Here is a 19304-nt window from a genome sequence, read left to right on the forward strand (position 1 = left end):
TGTAAAATTGCGGCACAATTTTTTGCCCAAACCGAGAGAAACCACACATACATAAATGGATTCTGAAGCTGGAAATTGTGTCCAAGTCCAATGCAGAAAAGAACTCACTGTTCGTCGTCAAACCCTATCAAATAGATCCTATGAGGAGTTTTTATATTATGAAGGTGTAGCTTAACTTCTTTCACATGAATACTGTACCTGAGAACAGCTTTATTAAACTGCTGAACTTACAGGAATTTATAAAGGTATCTGATACAGAGTAGTATTGATTAGCCTATGAACTGGTCACGTTCATATGTATATAAACATGTACACATAGACACACACATTTGGATGCTAGTTAGTATTGAATTTTATCTGTATTACCCCTTTCTTTCAGAACTGAATTTTTGGGGTCTGCTGGATTTTGGATTTCATCTAGTTTTTCATTTCTTTCAAAATGTTTTTCAGAAGGCTTTTTTTTTTTTTTACTAAAGTAGTTACACTGTATTAGAAATCTAAAATCTTCCGTCTTTTTTTGAAAAGTAGTGATTGTACTGTACTTTCTCAACCTCATTTCCATTTGATTCTTGGATCTCACAGGAATCCTTCAACTGCTTTCTACCAAGCGTTCCATTTGAACACGTTTCAGGAATCAAAGAACCTCTGGGATAGGTATGAATACTTAGATATGGAATGTATACATGCAAAAGGGTATGCATGAATTGCTTTGCATTGTACTGGTTTTTCATCATTAAAACTGATCTTTGTTATTTTAGCGGGGAGGGAAATCACGTGGTATCTAGCATGGGACAAAGCAGCAAAATAAACCAAAAGGACAATCTATATTTTAAATAGAATATAAACATGCTTTTCTTTTTACTGCACTTTTAAGTGTATTTACTTTTTGGAAGGATTTACATATTCTATTGGATTTTAGTATATGAAAGATCCACTTACCCTTGTGTATTTTAATATAAAAATATATTCTATAAAATAAACTACGTACAGTTATTTTAATTTTGTGTTATTTTATATGATTTCTCTGTAAAAGCCTTAATGACTCAAAGCAAAATGTTATTTCATATTGAGAAATTGGAGGAGGGAAAAGACCAAGGTATCAAAGTAATAGCCATTGTTAAATTCTTGGCAAGAAACTTTTTTTGTTTTGAGGAAGGTTAGCCCTGAGCTAACTACTGCCAATCTTCCTCTTTTTGCTGAGGAAGACTGGCCCTGAGCTAACATCCATGCGCATCTTCCTCTATTTTATAAGTGGGATACCTACCACAGTGTGGCTTTTGCCAAGCAGTGCCATGTCCACACCCGGGATCCGAACCGGTGAACCCCTGGCCGCCGAGAAGCGGAACATGCGAACTTAATCGCTGTGCCACCAGGCCGGCCCCGGCAAGAAACTTAACATCAAGCTTGTTTGCTAAAATTTACTAGATCTGCATTACTGTTTTGTAAACCCCTAAAATGGTTTGTTTTCTCACGTTAATGTTGTATAAATTTTACTTTTAATTTTTTAATATATAGACTGAAGCCTTGGAGTTCATTTATGGCAAAAGATACTTTGGTTTATCTTTCTGCTTAATACACATTTAAGTAGTATATGCTCTGTTCAATTATTTTGCTGGATATTTATTAGCACTCCATTCTGTGTCTAATAAATAGAAGTTGAGCACAAACGATCTTTTTAAAATTCACACAAAGCTTTGTTAGATTCTTTTTACCTCTGCCTGGCAACGCATTTGTGTTCTCTGGCATAGTTTGGATAACACTCATGGACTCAGCTCCATCTCTTTCATTAGGAAAGAGTATTGGTAAGTGCATGTACATATCATGTTAAGACATGGTCTACATTGCCTAGACATGGTAACAGTCTTTTAATTCTTAGGCTTGATTTGCTGTGTGTCACTTGAAAGAAATTTCCTAACAAAGTATCTTTTTAGTGATGTGTTCCTTACTTAACTAAAAATATTTTTAAATAGTTACCTATAGAACAAGAAGTTTTAAAAGTTATAGTACCATGTTTATAAATTCAATTTCTAAATTGTATAGCTACAGCAATATAAATTAAGACATAAGTGTAAATTGTGGCATGAAACAAGTATGAAGGTTTAATCATTCAAATGACTTACCAGATGTATCCAGGGTGAGTACTTTGTGGTGTACTTTGTACTTTTCCCTTAGAAAAAGGAAAAATAGCACTCTATTTAGAAATGTAATAACAATAGTTTTCAGATTGTATGGTAATTTATTTCAAATAGCTAACTTTCGTGAGCTACCATGACATCAATATGAATGATACCTATTATTTTCATCAAAATGATGTAGAAAGGTTTGAGCTTTATTTTTTATAATTTGGGTCTAATATTAAAAGATTTCTTTTGTTCCATAAAACAACCATAGAAGTTGCCTGCTCATCATTTGTTCTTACAGCTAAATACTCCTTATCTGTTTTCTTTTTTAGATACCAGAAACATTTAAGGTATCAGAAATGAGGCAAGTTGCTATATCTGTAGTGTCTCACAGGTTGAAAGTATTTACTCTTCTTCTTGGAGTCTGTTTTCCATAGCCAAAGAAGTTAACAGATACTTGTCTATAGTGTGTTAATGCCAAAATACAATCAGAACTTATATCCTAGATCAGCATTCTTCACTGTAAGTTGGCCTGTTGGTACCAAGGTGACAAGCCCAACGCAGTAGAAACTGACTAGTGGCTTCCTTTTAACTTTTCTACTAGCTTGTTAGATTTCCAATTCAGAAGAGCAGTAGTGGCTAGCTTTATTAATTTCAGCTATCTACAACTTCGCTTGGCCAGCATCTACAGACTTTTTAATAGGCATGTTAGCTAATAAAGTATTATAGGACTGTGTATTCTTTTTCATGGCAGATGGTTTGAAGATTTGTGTGTTAAGATTTACGAATATTAACTACGACTTCACCAGAGATTTTGTTTGTATTATATCCCACCAAATTGCCTTGTTCATTTTTGACTATTATAAATTTAAGATTTTTTAAAAATTTACTAGTTTGGCAAATAAGTATTTTGCAAGGGTGATTCTATTAAATAGAACCATTTGGGAGTTTAAAGGACTATGAATTCCTTACATTATCTACTTACTTTGAAATATAAATTTGTCTATCAGTGTTGATAGATACCCTGTTTCACGCTCCTATTTATGAAATCTTGGAAATCATTTTCAGTAGGGGCAGCTTTTAAAAGCCGTGTGCCGATTTTCATTAAATCTGCCCTAGATAAATGAAGGTTCTTGGTTTTGCCTTACTTGAAAGACTAGAATCTTTTATTTCCAGGATTCTTTTAGCAGAGTATCTTCTAATCAAAATTTAAGTAACTAATATACCTTTCTCACATTGACTTAGAGTTCCCTAATGACCCCTTTGTTTCCTTCCCTATTTAAATTAGAATTAGCAAGTTGAGAAGCTTTTCACCAATCAGTCTGCCTCTGCATATAGTGAGATAATCTCTCTTTCCATTGATATCCAGTGCGTTATTCAGTTATTGTGCTAAAGTTGAAGCTACTGTCAAGCCTTCTTTCCCCTGTTCCTGTACGTGCCATCGTTGTTTTCTGTCTTCTGCAATTATCGTTTGCAGAGTTCTCAGGGAATCAGTCAGGTGAAACCATTGCCAAATATAGGAACAATATAGACACTGATAGCTCAAAAATAATACAACCCATTCTTAGGAAGCCCAAACTGTTTTATTTTGACTCTTTATTAAAAGGAATGATATAGCTTCCATAATTAGCTTTCTAGAGACTATCTTACTGTGAAGACATCAATTTTTAGTGATGTCCTAGCGTGTTGCTATTTCAGAATAGTAACTTTAAACTTTGACATTTTTCTTTTTTAAAGAACAGCTTTCCAAACTTAATTATTGGCATTGCTTTGTTAAATTGACAGAATTAGTTTAGAAACCTATCCTGATAATCACTGGGGAGCAGGCTCTCACTGGGAATCCTTTGTCTGCAAAAGCTCAGGTTAAGAATTTATAGCAAACAATTTTAGCCTCTTGTAAATATCAAGTAAGTAAGGTAAAGGAGTACTGGAGGGAAGAAACTTTAGCTCAGGTAGACTAAAGGAAGGAGTAAGGGAGCTTTAAGGATTTAACCTTGTCGATGAAAACTTACAGTATTTCTTCCTTAGTGAAGAAAATGCAGAATTGTAGTTAACAGATGAGAGTAAGAGTTGCTAGGTGCACCATCCCCTTGAGTCGGCTTGTCCTTCCTTATGATAGCACCAATATTTAAAGAGAAATGAGTAAGGAACATAGTATACATGGGTTTTTAACTTAAAATGAATGTCTAAGTAAGATGATGGTGTGTCTTACTAGATACCTGCTGCAAGTTCTTGTTTAGATAACCTGAAGTAATTTGTGTTAGAAAAGGTTTCCAGTATTTCATATCATTGTTCCCTATTTCATTTTTGAAGTTAGGTGTAAATCGGAACTAAGCTGCTGGTATGAGACAATTTGTTTTGTTTTACTCATCCTCCAAGAAGCTTGGATATATCATGAACATCCACCAGTATTTGTTAACCCAATTGGTAAAACTCATGTTTCAGAACTTGCCTGATCTAGTTTTTGAATATTCAGTGATAAGACTTTTTGAAAATCTTTTTATTGAAGTGTAATTTGTGTCAGAAAAGTACACCATTCATAAATGTACTTTGCAAACTGAACACACTTGTGTAACCAGCACCCAGATCAAGACAATATTATAAGCTCCTTCATGACCTCTTCATGCCCCCTTCCTATCACTTCCCTCCCCTATCCAAACTTGTAATAAGTGGAATCACACGCTGTGTTTTGTATCTGTCCTCTTTCACCCAGTATTACGTTTGAGATTCATCTGTATGGTGCTGCATGGTTGTAGATCTGAAATACATAATTTTAAAGACTTACCATAGTGAGTTGTAAGTACCTTAAGGATATGAACCCAAACTGTTTTGTAACCACTCTAAATATATTCTCTAATAATTTGTACCTAGTACTTACATAATTTATTATCTGATTACATTTGTACCTATTCCAGTTAAGGATATCTGGTAGGGGATAATCAAAGATACTAAAAATCGGAGGATAAGTTCATAATGAACTGTCACCTTTTAGGACTGGATTTCAGATTTAGATGAAAACCTAAGGACGTGCTTAGAAAATGTTCAGATGACGTTAAAGCAAGAAGTCATAGCTATTATGGGAAGACGGCATTTATAAATTTAACAGTCTGAAGCATGTGCAGAAATTGAGAAGTTGAAATAATTTGTATGTAAATTCAAGGAGGTTGAAACTTAGGTTGAATAGAGTAAAAACATACCTAGATGCGGGGCCAGCCTGGTGGTGTAGCAGTTAAGTGCACACACTCTGCTTTGGTGGCTGGGGTTCGCTGGCCCAGATCCCAGACGTGGACCTAGCACCGCTTATCAAGCCTTGCTGGGATGGCATCCCACATATAAAGTAGAGGAAGATGGGCACGGATGTTAGCTCAGGGCCAGTCTTCCTCAGCAAAAAGAGGATTGACAGCAGATGTTAGCTCAGGGCTAATATTCCTTAAAAAAAAAAAAAAAACCTAGATGTATTAGTTGACTTCATTTTACAGCTTTGGTTAACAAGTGACAGGCCTGCCACAAAAGCTAATGTAATTTTAGGCTATGTTTATATAACCAGAATAAATAGGAAAAGATTGTGACAGACTTGTTGTACTCCATTTCTATAGGATAAATAGCTATATAGCTAAATAGAAAGCTAACTAGAAAATCTACTTTCTTTATACTCCACTTGAACAGCAAGGTGGATGTTTGAACAGGCAGGCTTGAGCTTACTTTCTGAAAGTAGAAGAGCCTCCTGGAAAATAGTCTTGCTATCACTAGAAATAATAAAGCTGTCTTCCTGACTATTAATCAGAAATGTTGACTCTGAGTCAGGTTTAGAGCCAAGTACTTTTAAAATCCCTACTCTGTGGAATGTTATTCTTCTCCCCCCCCCCCCCCCCACAACACACACACTTAGTTTTAAAAGGAAAAGAAAAAAGGGAAGAAAAGCAGTGGAAATGAGCTCCTTTACTTCTGTTTTGTCATTGTTGGCCATGACTATCAGAAAACCTGAAGACTGTGTATTTGCTTAAGAAATGGAAAGCTGGCAAACTGTTCCCTATTAGGAAAGAATCCCATGTCAGAGGTGATTAGTGGTGGTCGAAAATAGGAAAACCAGTAAGCTGAATCTTAATATGGAAAAGATAGGTAAAAACATCCTTACATGATTGAGAGTGATAACTATCATTTAAAAATCAAGCATTTCATGCCTCTCAAGTACATCTGGAGAGATTGGTCAAAGCTTCATTAGGAGGTGGCTTTTTGATTGGAACCTGAAAGGCCGGTGGATTTTGATCTTGCAAAGAACGAGGAAAAGGAAGCATTCCTGTTAGAGGAAGTACTGTGAGCCACTGTGAAAGTATATAGAGCACATGTGATAAGAATGGTTAAATCTGATTGGTGCATAAAACATTTGAAAACAGTAGAGAAGAGATGTTGGAGTGGATAGAGACCAAAGATACTAGAAAGGTAATGAAGGCCTGAATTAGGCAATGGAGATGAAAAAAAAAATGGTTGTCAGAGGGTGGAAATTACCTGATTTTGCTTGTGATTGGATATGATAGAGAAGCAGTCAAATTTGACTCCAAAGTGTCAAACCTAACTGACTGAGGGAACAAAGTTGGTAACTGGTAGGAAGTATTAGTGAAAGAGTTGGCTTGGGAAGGAGAAAATAGTGATGAGATTTTGGTGTTAGCTACTTTTGGATGAGTTTGAAGAACTGATGGAAAGTCAAGGTGGAAATACTTGGTTGGTACAGCTGGAGCTGCAGACCTGTACCTTGGTAGAGAAGTTAAGGCTAGAAGAGGTTGAAGAATCTTTTATTTATTTTATTATTATTATTATTATTATTATTATTATTATTATTATTATTGTTATTTTAGAGTTCAAGCTTTAGGAGAGGCTGAGTTTGCCAAGGAACAGAATAGGGTAAAAGGGTCAAGCCTGGACTTTGGGCAACACCATCTACATTTAGAGAACAGGAGAAACTTCAAAGGGGATAAGTGGTCTTAGACTAGAAGATTCTGAGAACATTATTTCCTAACCAAAAAGGAGGGAAAATATTTGAATCTGTATTTTGAAAATATTTCAAATTGACAGAAAAATTACAACAATAGTACAAAGAGTCCCAGTAATCTTACAAAGATTCAACATTTGTTAACATTTTGTCATGCTTTCTTTATCATCCTAACATACTACTTAGGAACCATTTAAGAGTAAGTTGCAGATATCATGTCCATTTTAACCCAAAAGTACTTTAGCGTATGTTTCTTAAAAATAAGATTCTATTATGTAACAACAGTATAATTAGGAAATTCAGGTTTGATATACTATTATCTAATATGTGATATATGGTTTTTATTCACATTTTGCCAGTTGTCCTGGTAATGTCCTTCATGACCATTTTTTACTTGATCCAAGAGCCAAAACAAGATCACAGATTACACTTAATTTTCAAACATCCATGCTTTTTTCCTCCTGTCTTATATGAATAAATAAGTACTTCACTTGTGTTAGTCTCTTAGAGGATTGTTTGAAGTTTAAATAGTCACAAAAAAGAAATGTTCTGGATAAAATACTAGGGAAAAAAGTGCATCTGCTTTTAGCGAGTCTATAATATGGGGGGGTTGGGGAGGGGAGAGAGGCAGGGGAATACTGCCAAAACTCCAGCTGAAACAACTACTAGGATTGGGGAAATTTTTTAAGAGGTGATCTTTCATTTCTTAAAGTTTGTGGGGGGGTAATGGCAAGAGAAGGGGAACATGGGGATATTAATGTGAGTGTGTCCCTTAGAAATTGAGACAGATTCATGTACCAGTTTTTTCTGTACTGTAATTTTTATACATATGTGTTAAATTGGGATTTTAATTATCTTAAGTTGGAAAAAGGATTGCAATTTGAAGACATTTTTACTCACCACTTTGGTTTATAAATTATGTAATTGCTATTCTTTATATTGTGTCATACACTCCTAGTTTTATTCTGATAGTTGTCTAGGGTGGATTATCTGCTGCCAGGTTTTTAACCGTAGATCTGTATCTCATTGTTTGAAGTAGTGTTTCAGTGGATCCTGAGCATTTCTCCTCCTCTGTTAGCCTTGCTATGGCTAGCTGACATGGGACACCTGACGTTCTGTCGTCACTTTTCATAACATGACCAGACCTTCCAAAGTGAGGAGGAGTTAAGTGCTCATCCGTTATTATACGCTTCTGCTCATGTGTTTACCATCTTCCTCTTTAGTTAGTACATTTTCTCAACATAGGAGTCACCACAGCCTCCTCTTGAGAGGTCATGGCAGTTATTTTCAGGTTGAATTTTGAGAAACAGTTGGAAAAGGTAGAAGCAGTTGATAACGTCTCTTTCTTCTTCTTGCTGTTATTTATTTTTCCTCTTCACTAAATGGGTTTTAGGTGAAACAAGCCTTTGAATAGAATGGAAACTTGTGTATTTATGTATGTATGTAAACTGATTTGCTCAACCCAATTTATTTTTTTCTGTAGAATCTAGAACTCTGTGGCAAAGCTTTTTAAGAAAAAGAGGGGCCTGCCCGGTGGCGCAGCGGTTAAGTGCTTTGGCGGCCCGGGGTTCGCCGGTTCAGATCCCGGGTACGGACATGGCATTGCTTGGCATGCCATGCTGTGGTAGGCGTCCCACATATAAAGTAAAGGAAGATGGGCACGGATGTTAGCTCAGGGCCAGTCATCCTCAGCAAAAAGAGGAGGATTGGCAGTAGTTAGCTCAGGGCTAATCTTCCTCAGAAAAAAAAAAAAAAAATTTAAATTAAGAAAAAGAAAAGAAAAAGACTTACCGAACTTGTTCAGATGAGAAGGAAATTTCGATATAGCCTGAAGTTGTTGAACTAGAACAAACGTATAACACCCGTTTTGTTTTCTTGTATTTTCCATTCTAGTCCTTAGTAATTTAAAAATTTAAACTCGCACATCTTCAATGTGTTTAAACCCGCAGATAGTTTGGCCAGCTTTTGGGAAGAAAGAAATATTAAAGGGAATTATTTTAATTTTTTGTTTTCAGATTTGGGTTGGTAGGTAGCTAGGTGAGAGAAATAACTGATTATATTCTAGCTGACATTCTTTATTTGTGTGTGTGCACACACGCATACTAATACTCTGAATCACTCAAGTGAGGAAGTATATTAGATTTTTGTGATTGATATAGAGCACTTAAATGCATTAGCTTACCAAAAATTAAGTTCTCTGTTTAGGTTTCAGTTGACGCCTTCTAAAGTATTTTTCGTATTTGACAGAAATAAATATAAACAGGTGGTAATAATTTAGGAGGTGTATCCACTGATAAATATCCTCAAGAAATAATGTTTTTATACCATTTTGTTGCCTGGTTATTTTCAAAGTTTGAAGACTCTTGGTTATAAATGCTAAAAGGTTTAGAAGGTGCTCGTTTTTTGTTTTGTTTTGTTTTCATTTCTTTTATTTGTCCCAGAAATAGTAGTGTGTGTGACCTGTGTCCTAGAAGCCAAAAACATATCTTTCCACCTATCTACCTGGTGGTAATACCATGATGAGAAGGTATTCTGTGTCAGCCTGCACACTAGTAGGAGGGAAAAAGAGTTGTAGTGTTCGACTAATCTCACTCCTGTTCGCAGTGACTGTTAACCCTTGATCTTCAGAAAGTTTGTGTGTTTATTTGCAGCAGCTGTTTTTAGCCGTATTTTAGATAGGGCTAACTTAGTCCAGAAAATGTTGTTAATTCTATGTCTGGGATGGTCATAACATACTTTGTTTCAATAAATGAGATATTAACTCTTAAAAGCATAATATGTGATGGTATCTTAAATTTTAAGAACAGTTATATTTCCTTTATGTTAGCTGTTATTTAATAAAAGCTCAGAGTCAAGTATGCAGCTTTCTGTTAACAAAGCCTGCAGGTCCTTATTGCATCTATTTGACTAATATATAACTGGCTTCCACTTACTTTTGTTTCTCCATTTTTATTTTCTCCCCATCTCCATCCAATTTTAATTTCTTATGGAGTTTTTTTGTAGCTTCTATAAGCTTTTTCTGCTCCTTTTGCAATAATGAGGAGTATAAATCATTTGCAAATGAAGATAATCTATTAAAAATATGAGTAACCTATCTTGTTAGAGCTGTTTTTCAAAGCTGTATTAGTAAAATTCTTTAAGCTATATATTTTGCATATCTTTCACCAATAGGTGCATTTGATATCATGCAATCATGATAAACACCTTTTTTTATATTTAGTTTTTAACATAGCTAATCATTGTCTGAAATCATATTTTGGCTCAACCACAGATATGTGGGGTTTCCTGTAATTTTGTATGTCTTCTAATATGTGAATTTCTTGGAACACACTGTCTTTCCTGTGTTCTTATTCTATTAGGTACATTTGGACCAAATTTTTTCGTAAGTTTATCTTTGATACTTCTAGCTTCATTTCCCCAATACATAATCTATGGAAAGACTATGTGCAGTTTATTAGGGGCATACAGGGTTGCCCCATTTTCCTCTTTTTCTCCATTAAAAAATAAGCATTTCCGACCTTCAGAGAAGCAAGCACTGATTTGTCTTGTCCAGGATTTCTCAAAACAGTGTAGTGAACTTTTTAATTTGGTTTACACTTGAAAGTGAAGTTTTGTATCAAATGAAGCTTAAGCACATTCATTCAAATAGCACGTTCCTTTAGAAATTCTTGTAGATTTATTTGATTTCACATATCAGTTTTGAAATGACTTGATGTAAATCATCTACCTTTTTGCCCCTGTGTTCTCTGTTTTGTTCTAATATAAATTTGCCGTAAAATTAACTAAGTAAAGGTAAACATAAGCCTAGTTCTTGCTTTACTATACTATGAGAACTTTTACTACCACATTCTCAGTTAAATGGGATTTTTCCTCCTCAAAGATTGAAAAAGAATGAAATAATAACTATGAGAAATGTTCAGGATTTGTTTTTTATAGCAGTCTTGCCAGAGATTCAAGATTATGATTAATATATAAAAACAGCTTTCTAAGTAAATAGCCTTTTTAGGAGAATTCTCAATATCTAATCTTAGCTTTGTTCATCCACTAGCATTTCAGTTACCCAGTTTTATCTCAGATTTTTAATAAGGATTTTCCTACATGTTGGAATTTAGTGATGGAAACTCTTCAGGTGTGACCCCTGAAAATGTGTGTTCAGGAAAAAGTTGATATTACAGTTCTTGAGTCGTAAATTTACTATACGTTTGCATAATGTACTCATCCTTTAAATTTTTTTCTACAAACTTCATAGTGAAGTGACTGAATTTGCTTTATATGGCTGGTTTAATTGTGTCTTCCAAAGGCTTTCCAGGCTTTTATCATAACAGTGCTTGTTGGCAGGCCCTTTAACAAAGGATCAGGTAGTCTGCCCTTTAAATGACTAGTTCACCAAAGCCTTAACAGACAAGCAGATTGCCAACATTACGGTACATATATTTCAGGAAGCATTTACTTTGCTAAATTTGGCTGGGTATTGTATCTTCTCATGGGACTTGTCCCCCAAAAAAGTAAATCATCAAAATAACATTTTTAATAATTATGGTAGCTACTTTTGGTTGATAAGAGACAAGAGCTGCATAAAAATTTGCTTAAAACGTTTTGGTAATACGTTGATGAAATGACCACAACTTTGAACTATTATTTATCCTCAAATATGGATTTTTGCCTTCACCAGGTGATTACATTATAAGGCTGTGCTTTGACAAAAGACACTAAAGTTGTAGGATTTTATTGAAGTCAAATGTGTTGTGAGATTGCATTTGGAAAGATTATATTTTTAAATTGGAAAAATCCTAATAGTTCTTCAGATTGTATAGGAGACTTTTAAATGGCCATGTGTAATAGAAAAATTCTATTTAAAGTTAAAATCTTTAACAGCATAACTCCAACCCCTACATTTGGGTCAAATATCTCTAGAGATGGCTGCAGAGTTTCCTTTAAAAGGCTATCTTTGCGTTTTCTATAGCTTTGCACATATTGGTCTTCCTTAGTAATGGCCTTCTTCTTTTCCACTCTCCTTGCCCCATCATGTCATTTTATTTAGGGGGCTAATTTAGGCAAAAAATATCCCCATAAATATGTGGGTTGCCTTTTCTTTGGATTACTGGCAACTAAAATATAAATGAGCGTTCTTATCAGACAGAAAATCTTATTAATATTACCCTTCAGTGATTAAAATAGATGCCCAAGTGAAAGCTTTCTTGTTAAAATTTAGTAAATTTAAGATTATATTCTTAATGAAGTAAGAATTGCTTCATTTTACCATTATTAAATCTTCCCACCCCCACCTGATTTTCTTCTCTGTCCATACACAGATGAGCAGCAGTAGGACCACTTCTGTGTGATAGGATACGTTGTCATGTCTATTATATAAAACACAAAGAATTTTTATTCTTTCTATCTTGTTGTCTGATTTTAAAATTGGGGGTGATAGAGACAGGCTAGGATTTAGGTATAAAAACTTGAGTGCTTTCTTGAGCATTTAAATGATTGGAATAGATTATTACTGATCCAGCCACTTGTGCTATAAGTCTAGAAACTCCTATATGGATATGGACCAAACAATAGAACTCATGTGCCATTTTACAGGACTACGAAGCTGTTTATATCAAGTTCTGGAGTTAAATCATAATTTCTGGATCATGATCTTAAACCTTTAATTGGTTTCATTTCTACTTGACTCTTTGCTAACAAGTGTTCCTGATGGCCTGAAAGTCCATGTTGAAATTTAAAGTTTGAAGTATCTAGATCAAATAATGAAATTATTTTACATTAAAAAAATACTTAAGTACAAAATATTAGTTGTGTAATCATGGTAAAACATAAAACTTTGCTATAAAAGATTTTTAAAGGCTATTTGATTAAAACACTTATTTACTTAAACTCTTTGCTAGAATTTTTTTTAGAATTCAGCATCGGAGGAGGAATGTGACATAATAATGATCGAAAGCCGAAAGTTTAAAAGTTGTGATGCCCTCACATGGTTGGAGGGTTAATCTAGCTTCTAAGGACTGAATGTTGTCCACAAGAGTGTCTCATCAGGTCATAAATTGGTAAGACTTAATGGATTAGATTTTATGTATTATACCTGATGTTATTGTATTGAGATGAATATTTATGAAACAAAATGAGCACATTGTATAACTAAGTATAGTATTAAATATAAGTTAAAACTAGGAATTTTAAATACTTGCAGTATGTAATCCATTCAAAGTCTCATGAGGCTGAAGGCCGTATCTTTGCAGTGGTGTTTAATCAGTTTAAAAAATAGAAGTGACATCCTGTATTATAGTAAGATTATTTAAATATTGCTATTGCGTCTGTTATAGATGCTTACAATATTATAAAGAGCCCCAAATACTTTCTAGCTATTATCCCAGGAGATATGTGAGAGATAATATATTAATCTTTTATTTTTTAAAAATGCATCCATTTTCTTCATAAAGTATAGTTTAAAGTAATTTTATTGCTTTGGGGATCTTATTTTTCTTAATAAAAGGCATTTTTCTTCTAGATGTCTTTAAAAATACAGCCAAGAAACGTTTCTTAATTCCTACATTGAGAACACCTAAGATGCCAGTATCAAATGAAGTGTTATATTAGAAGTCAATATACATTTTTTTATGCCCTGAAAATTAAAACATTTCCTTTCAGAATGTATTCTGCTTAGAAAACAAAATTTTTTTAACTTGTGTACCTTCTTCTTTTGCTTTGTTTTACACAGCTGTATTTTGTAAGAGGACTCTTAGAATAATACAGTTTAGATTAGGATGAGATCTCAGTCTTCAATCTAAAGATTATCATATTTTGCAGATGAAAAAAAATAACCTAGGTTAATATGTCCAAGGTCATACCGTTGTAGAAAATTAATATTTTCATTAAAGTACGGTGTATATATCCTGCAAGTCTATCAGAGATTGAGATTATCATCTAAAAAGGCTATCGTATCTATTTCTGACTTTATTCTTAAACAGAGAGATGGTATTCTCTCCCTTACATACACGCACGTGTGCACACACACACATAACCATTCTATCTTTTGAATGATATTCTAAGGTGTTTCTGATATGGTGTTCTGATATGGCATCCCTTATTCTACATACTTTTTGGATTTTTTTTTTCATTTTTACAATAAATCTACAAAACTTTAGTAATTAGGAAAATAACTTCTATTTTCTTTAGTGTAAGACATGCATATTTAGTAGTCAGTGGTTGGGCTTCAAGGGATCATGAACCTGAAGAATTTAGGATATAACTTTGTGTACATTCAGTTTTCAGTGAAGGCTTCAGAGCGTTTGTCAGATTTTCAAAAACAGTTAAGTAACATTGCTAGTGAATGTTTGTGTCTAAGGGACAAGCCTTGTTAAACACCCAAGTATGTGACTTTTGAAAGAAATTTTTGAGGAGTACACTAATTGTGTAACTCTTACTGATATTTATCCAAGGCTGGTTTATTATAGGTGACCATTAAACTAATCAAACAAATCAGAGCCTAGCTGCTTTTAGCTTAGGAATTTCATAGTCAGTCTCTGTGCTTAAGTGTTAATTGGATTTCTCCACAAAGAAGTTATTTTTGCTATCGAGTGGTTACTATGTGTCAGGCACTGTGCTAAGCATTTTTGGCATGTTATTTCATTTAATTTTCACAACAGCCATATTATGTAATACTCTCAATATCCTCTGTTTAAAGAGAACAAAATTGAAAACTTACAGAGATTAAGTAATTTACTCAGATATAGCTATTAAGTGGTGGAGCTAGGATTCAAATCTAGCTTTCTAACTGGAACCTGGGCTCTCAGTTGGTATACTGATATGCAGGGTAATCCTGGAAAACTTGAAGGATAAGATAAGAGAATTTTATATTGTATGAAGATGTGAATACATACATTTGATTTCCTTTGAACTTAAGTCGCAATGGATCATCCTCTATTATAAAACCATGTTTTAAAGCATTTGTCAAAAAATAAATTTAGTTATTTGCTTACTAAGATTAAGCGTTTATTGCATTAGAAAATAACCTGTTCAAATTTAATGCTTGTGATTATAAGCAAATATGTATGTATTTAGTAGGAAGGTTTTTAGTACTTACTAGAAAAGTGCTGTGCTAAGTGTAACCGTTAAGGAACGTACCCTTTAATATTTAGAATTTATAAATAGCCAACACTGGGAAGCCATTTAAAGCTACTTTGAGCTGCAAATGTTTCTTGGGGGAGGGGTATGAATCACATGTAAATCCCCCTTCTAAGTGTTAGATCAGTGTTTCCCGTTTGCCCTTAGTTGTCAATAAGGCTACTAAAAAACCTTTTTTGTCTACTTTTAAAACACTTATGCAGCAAAATTTATTTTTTGAATACATGGATTTTTTGTATTGAGTATCTACTTTGTGCAAATCCTTTTGGTTGGTTTAATTTTATTCTCAGATGAGCTCCAAGTTATTAATTATGAACTTTTCCATATTTTGAAGTGTTAATAATGAAGTTCCTTTGTCTAAATACGGTTAAAATTGAATCCACAATAAGAGTACTGCTTAAAACAAAAACAAGTAAAACCATTAAAATTTGTTTATTCTTCAGTTAAATTGAAATAGTTTGCAGATCAGATATAAACTTAATTTCTTCAGGACCATGGTTAAAAATGTACAAATAACTTGATAGGTCATCAGAATATGAGAATCCTGTCTTAAAAGTCTTCTTTTAGAAAATGTTTGTACCCCAGCTTCTTCAATAGTAATATGTTTGCCTTTTCAAAATTAAAACTATGGAAAGTTTGGGAAATAGAATAAGAACAATCACACCTAATCCAAGTTTTTAACACAATTGCTGTCTCGGTGTTTGCATATTCCCTTTCCGACCTTGAGTACACATGCGTGGATATTAATAGTTGCATTCATGGTTAAGTAGCTTTTAAACAGTTTTTAGTGTTCCAAGTATTTGTCCATTTTTATGAAGCTAATACTGATATGCCATAGGTTTTGAATTTTGGACCGATATTTTGACATCTGTGATACCAGCCCTTCCAGTTTTTCTTCCTAGCTCTCTGGTGGTTTCTTCTCAGTCCCTTTGGCAGACTTTTCCCTTATTTGTTCTTTTAAATATTATTTGTTTCCTCAGGATGCTGTCCTGAGGGTCTCCTCCTCTCATCTTCATCAGGCTGAGAGTATACAGATGGCTTTGGGTGTCACCTCTATGCTGTAGAAAGCCATCCATATGCTCTAGGCACTCAAACTTGTTACCTAGGCATCTCTCCTTACATCCAGACTTCCCTGGTCTCTCATAGCCAGTTCATCACAAAGTACTGTCACGTCTACCCCCTGAGAATTTCTTCAGCCTGTCCATCTCTCATCCCCATTGAGGGCACAATCCTTTCTTAGTGGAAATGCAACAGCCTTCTAACTGTTCTTCATTATTTGAGTTTTCAGACATGGCTAACTGTACCTACTGTTCTTTTTACTTGGAACATTTTTGTGTGAGTGTCCTCTTCTTCTCCACCCCGCTGTGGCACTCCTACTACACATTCTTTCCTGACCCTACATCTTGATTATGTGCTCCTGAAACACCCTCTAAAATCTTGCACTGTTTTAGCATTGATCACACCTCTAACTTATCTATCTCTTGCGCTAAACTGTGAACTCATAAATTCTGGGATTATGTTTATTTGGTATTGTATCCCCATAATCAGCATCTGATAAGTGTTTAAGTATGTTAAAATTGCTCTGGAATGTGGCATCACAAAATCTGATATATGGAAAGAATGTTGAAAATTATTGTGTACGGTTAGGGGCAAAAGTCAGATGTAGAAACCAGGTCCCCCAATTTCTAAGTCAGTGTTCCTTGTATATTTCATGATATTTAGATTTTGGCCCCTATATCTTGCTAATACAAATTATGTAGTTAACTTACCATGTTCCAGACAGTAATGCATTATCTTATTGAATCCTGTGTACTGGGCCTATTGTTATCCTTTAGGGAGGCTAACTAAATTGTGTGAAGTCATAATCATAAAACTGATGAAGTTGGGATTCAAACCTTTGTATGACTCCAGAGCCAAAGCCTTTTTATTCAGTACCACCTCTGAGTTTATCTTCTGAGTCTAGAATTACAAATCTGAGTTGGAAGGGAATTTAGTGGTCATTTATTCCAACCACTTGTCTCATCCTCGAATCATGTCTACAACATACCTTCCAAATTGCCATCTAGTCTTTGAACACCTCCAGTGATGTTTATACTGGCATCGTACTCTTTCTTTTTCCATTTCACATTAAAACTTTTATAAACCCTTCCTGTAAAATAGGGAATCTAAAATGTGAAGCAGAAAAATCAGATGATTCCCATTACAGAGCATTTAGTAAAGAGATTAGGTTCGTGTAAAAATATAAGCTGCACTACAAATTTTGTGGAAACGTTGAACTGAGAACATTCTGTAATTAAGTTCTGTGTTTTCATAGCTGCCACAATCAAGAATATGGGTTCCCGTTAGTGGTTATAAGTCATCAGTGTTAGTACAAATGTAATTCTAAAGTTCTTTTTCAAAAATGGATAATGAGACATTGCTTAACATCTTAGGGATCACAGGGATGTTTTCCTACTTCATAATTATCGATTCTAGTGATGATGCAAGGATTTCACAGATCTTTGTATGGGCTTTGATCCCACCAGTGTAAAAAGAGTGAAGTACATCTGAGTTTCTTCAGAGTCCTGGATCTGCTTTACTTAGAACTTCCACTTGTTCATGGGACATGCTTAAAGGCATGGTAGCTTGGATTGTCTTACCTGACCTGACCAAGCCAGAAGGACTTTAGCCTCCTCTTTTCCACCTTCAGGATAGCTTTTCATTTCTTTCACTTTTTCCCTTTAGGTTCGTTGTCAATAGAGAATGATATTGGGCAATAGAGAGAACCCACAGATGGATATTTACACAATTAAACCATTCTCTGGGTTTACAAAATGACTTCTCCCTAAATCTGTGATTCTAATGTAAAAAGATCTTTGTCAAGGTTTTTATCCAAAAGGTCATTGAGTTTTTAAAGTCCACTTTTATTTTCCACAAGTCTTACATGACTTTGTCATCACCACGATCGTAACTGTTAAGTTTTATTGGCCTAAAGTAACTTCAAAATTCAATAGCTTTTCTATTCCTCAGACTTAAACAGTTTTTCTTCTTGACTTCAGTTGCCTATGTTATATAGAAACTACTACACTTTCTTCCTCCCCAGTGAGTAACAACCAGACACAAGGAACATCACGAAAAGGTTGATTGGCCTTTTATTTAACCTTTGTCAGGGAGAAAACAATTTCTGCCCTTTTTTTACAGTGTTCCAGTGACACCCTTCTAATTAGTTTCTAATAGTGTAAATAGCTGGTTAACTTCTTAGTTCTTTTTCCTGGCATGATAAGCCCAACATAAGTTCATGCTGAACTTACAAAATATAATTAGATAATATATTAAATACTATAAGTTTTATTCCAACTTGTTCTTCAACTAAATGTTTAATATCAGTTATATGCAGAGTAGTGTTGTAATAAGTAGACCCTTGAGACGGACACAGTTCCTGCCGTTAAGGTTTAATTCAGTGGAAAAGAGCATTCAATAAAGACAAAAGCAAAATTGTGTATGGATGAATCAGAGGTGTCCTGGGACCTGTTGGCAAGAAAGGAAGACAGCAAAGAGAATTGTAGGTGAAGCGTTCCCTTTCAGAGGATAGTCTTATCTCTAGAATCTAAATTGATTTAATAAATTTCAGGTCATGGTGTAAGTCTAGAATCCATCATTAAAAGATTTTACAGAAATTGATACATACAAACTATTGTAAAATTCTGTCATTTTCTACTTCTGTCTTATAGAATTGTTATTGCCTAGAAGTCAAGGACATGGATCTAGATTTAAATAAGAAAAAGTTATTCGTTAAAAACTTTTTGTCACCAAAAATGTACCTATTTGAGTACAGTTCTGCTTGAGTAAAAAAACCTTGTTACTCTTTAGATTTTATAGTAGTGCTGCTCTGCACTCTTCTTTATTGTCCTCCACTAGAATCCCTTTTTGAATTAGATAATTCTGAAGCAGTGGTTCTCAACTGGAGTAATATGTGGTTTAGAAGCAAAGCAATACTTTATCTTACTCTTTTGATTTGTTTTTAGTAATATATATTGTTGAAATTTCATAAAACACTAAAGGAAGACATGGGATATTTTTAGTTAAACCCT

General features: G+C 34.3%; 1 protein-coding gene across 2 annotated transcripts in view; it reads left to right on the plus strand.

The window, feature by feature from the left end:
• TSC22D2 (TSC22 domain family member 2) overlaps positions 1 to 19304 on the plus strand; it is a 46934-nt gene that overhangs the window by 12731 nt on the left and 14899 nt on the right. Inside the window, exon 2 of one of the 2 annotated variants that reach the window (XM_014838567.3) lies at positions 583 to 654. The exons of the other annotated variant lie outside the window; for it this stretch is intronic. Within the exon in view, the coding sequence (XP_014694053.2) occupies positions 583 to 654 (72 nt within the window). The remainder of the gene's footprint in view (positions 1 to 582; positions 655 to 19304) is intronic. 2 annotated transcript variants of the gene reach the window in all.

The sequence above is a fragment of the Equus asinus genome, chromosome 21 (genome assembly GCF_041296235.1).
Source record: "Equus asinus isolate D_3611 breed Donkey chromosome 21, EquAss-T2T_v2, whole genome shotgun sequence".
Lineage (NCBI taxonomy): Eukaryota > Metazoa > Chordata > Mammalia > Perissodactyla > Equidae > Equus > Equus asinus.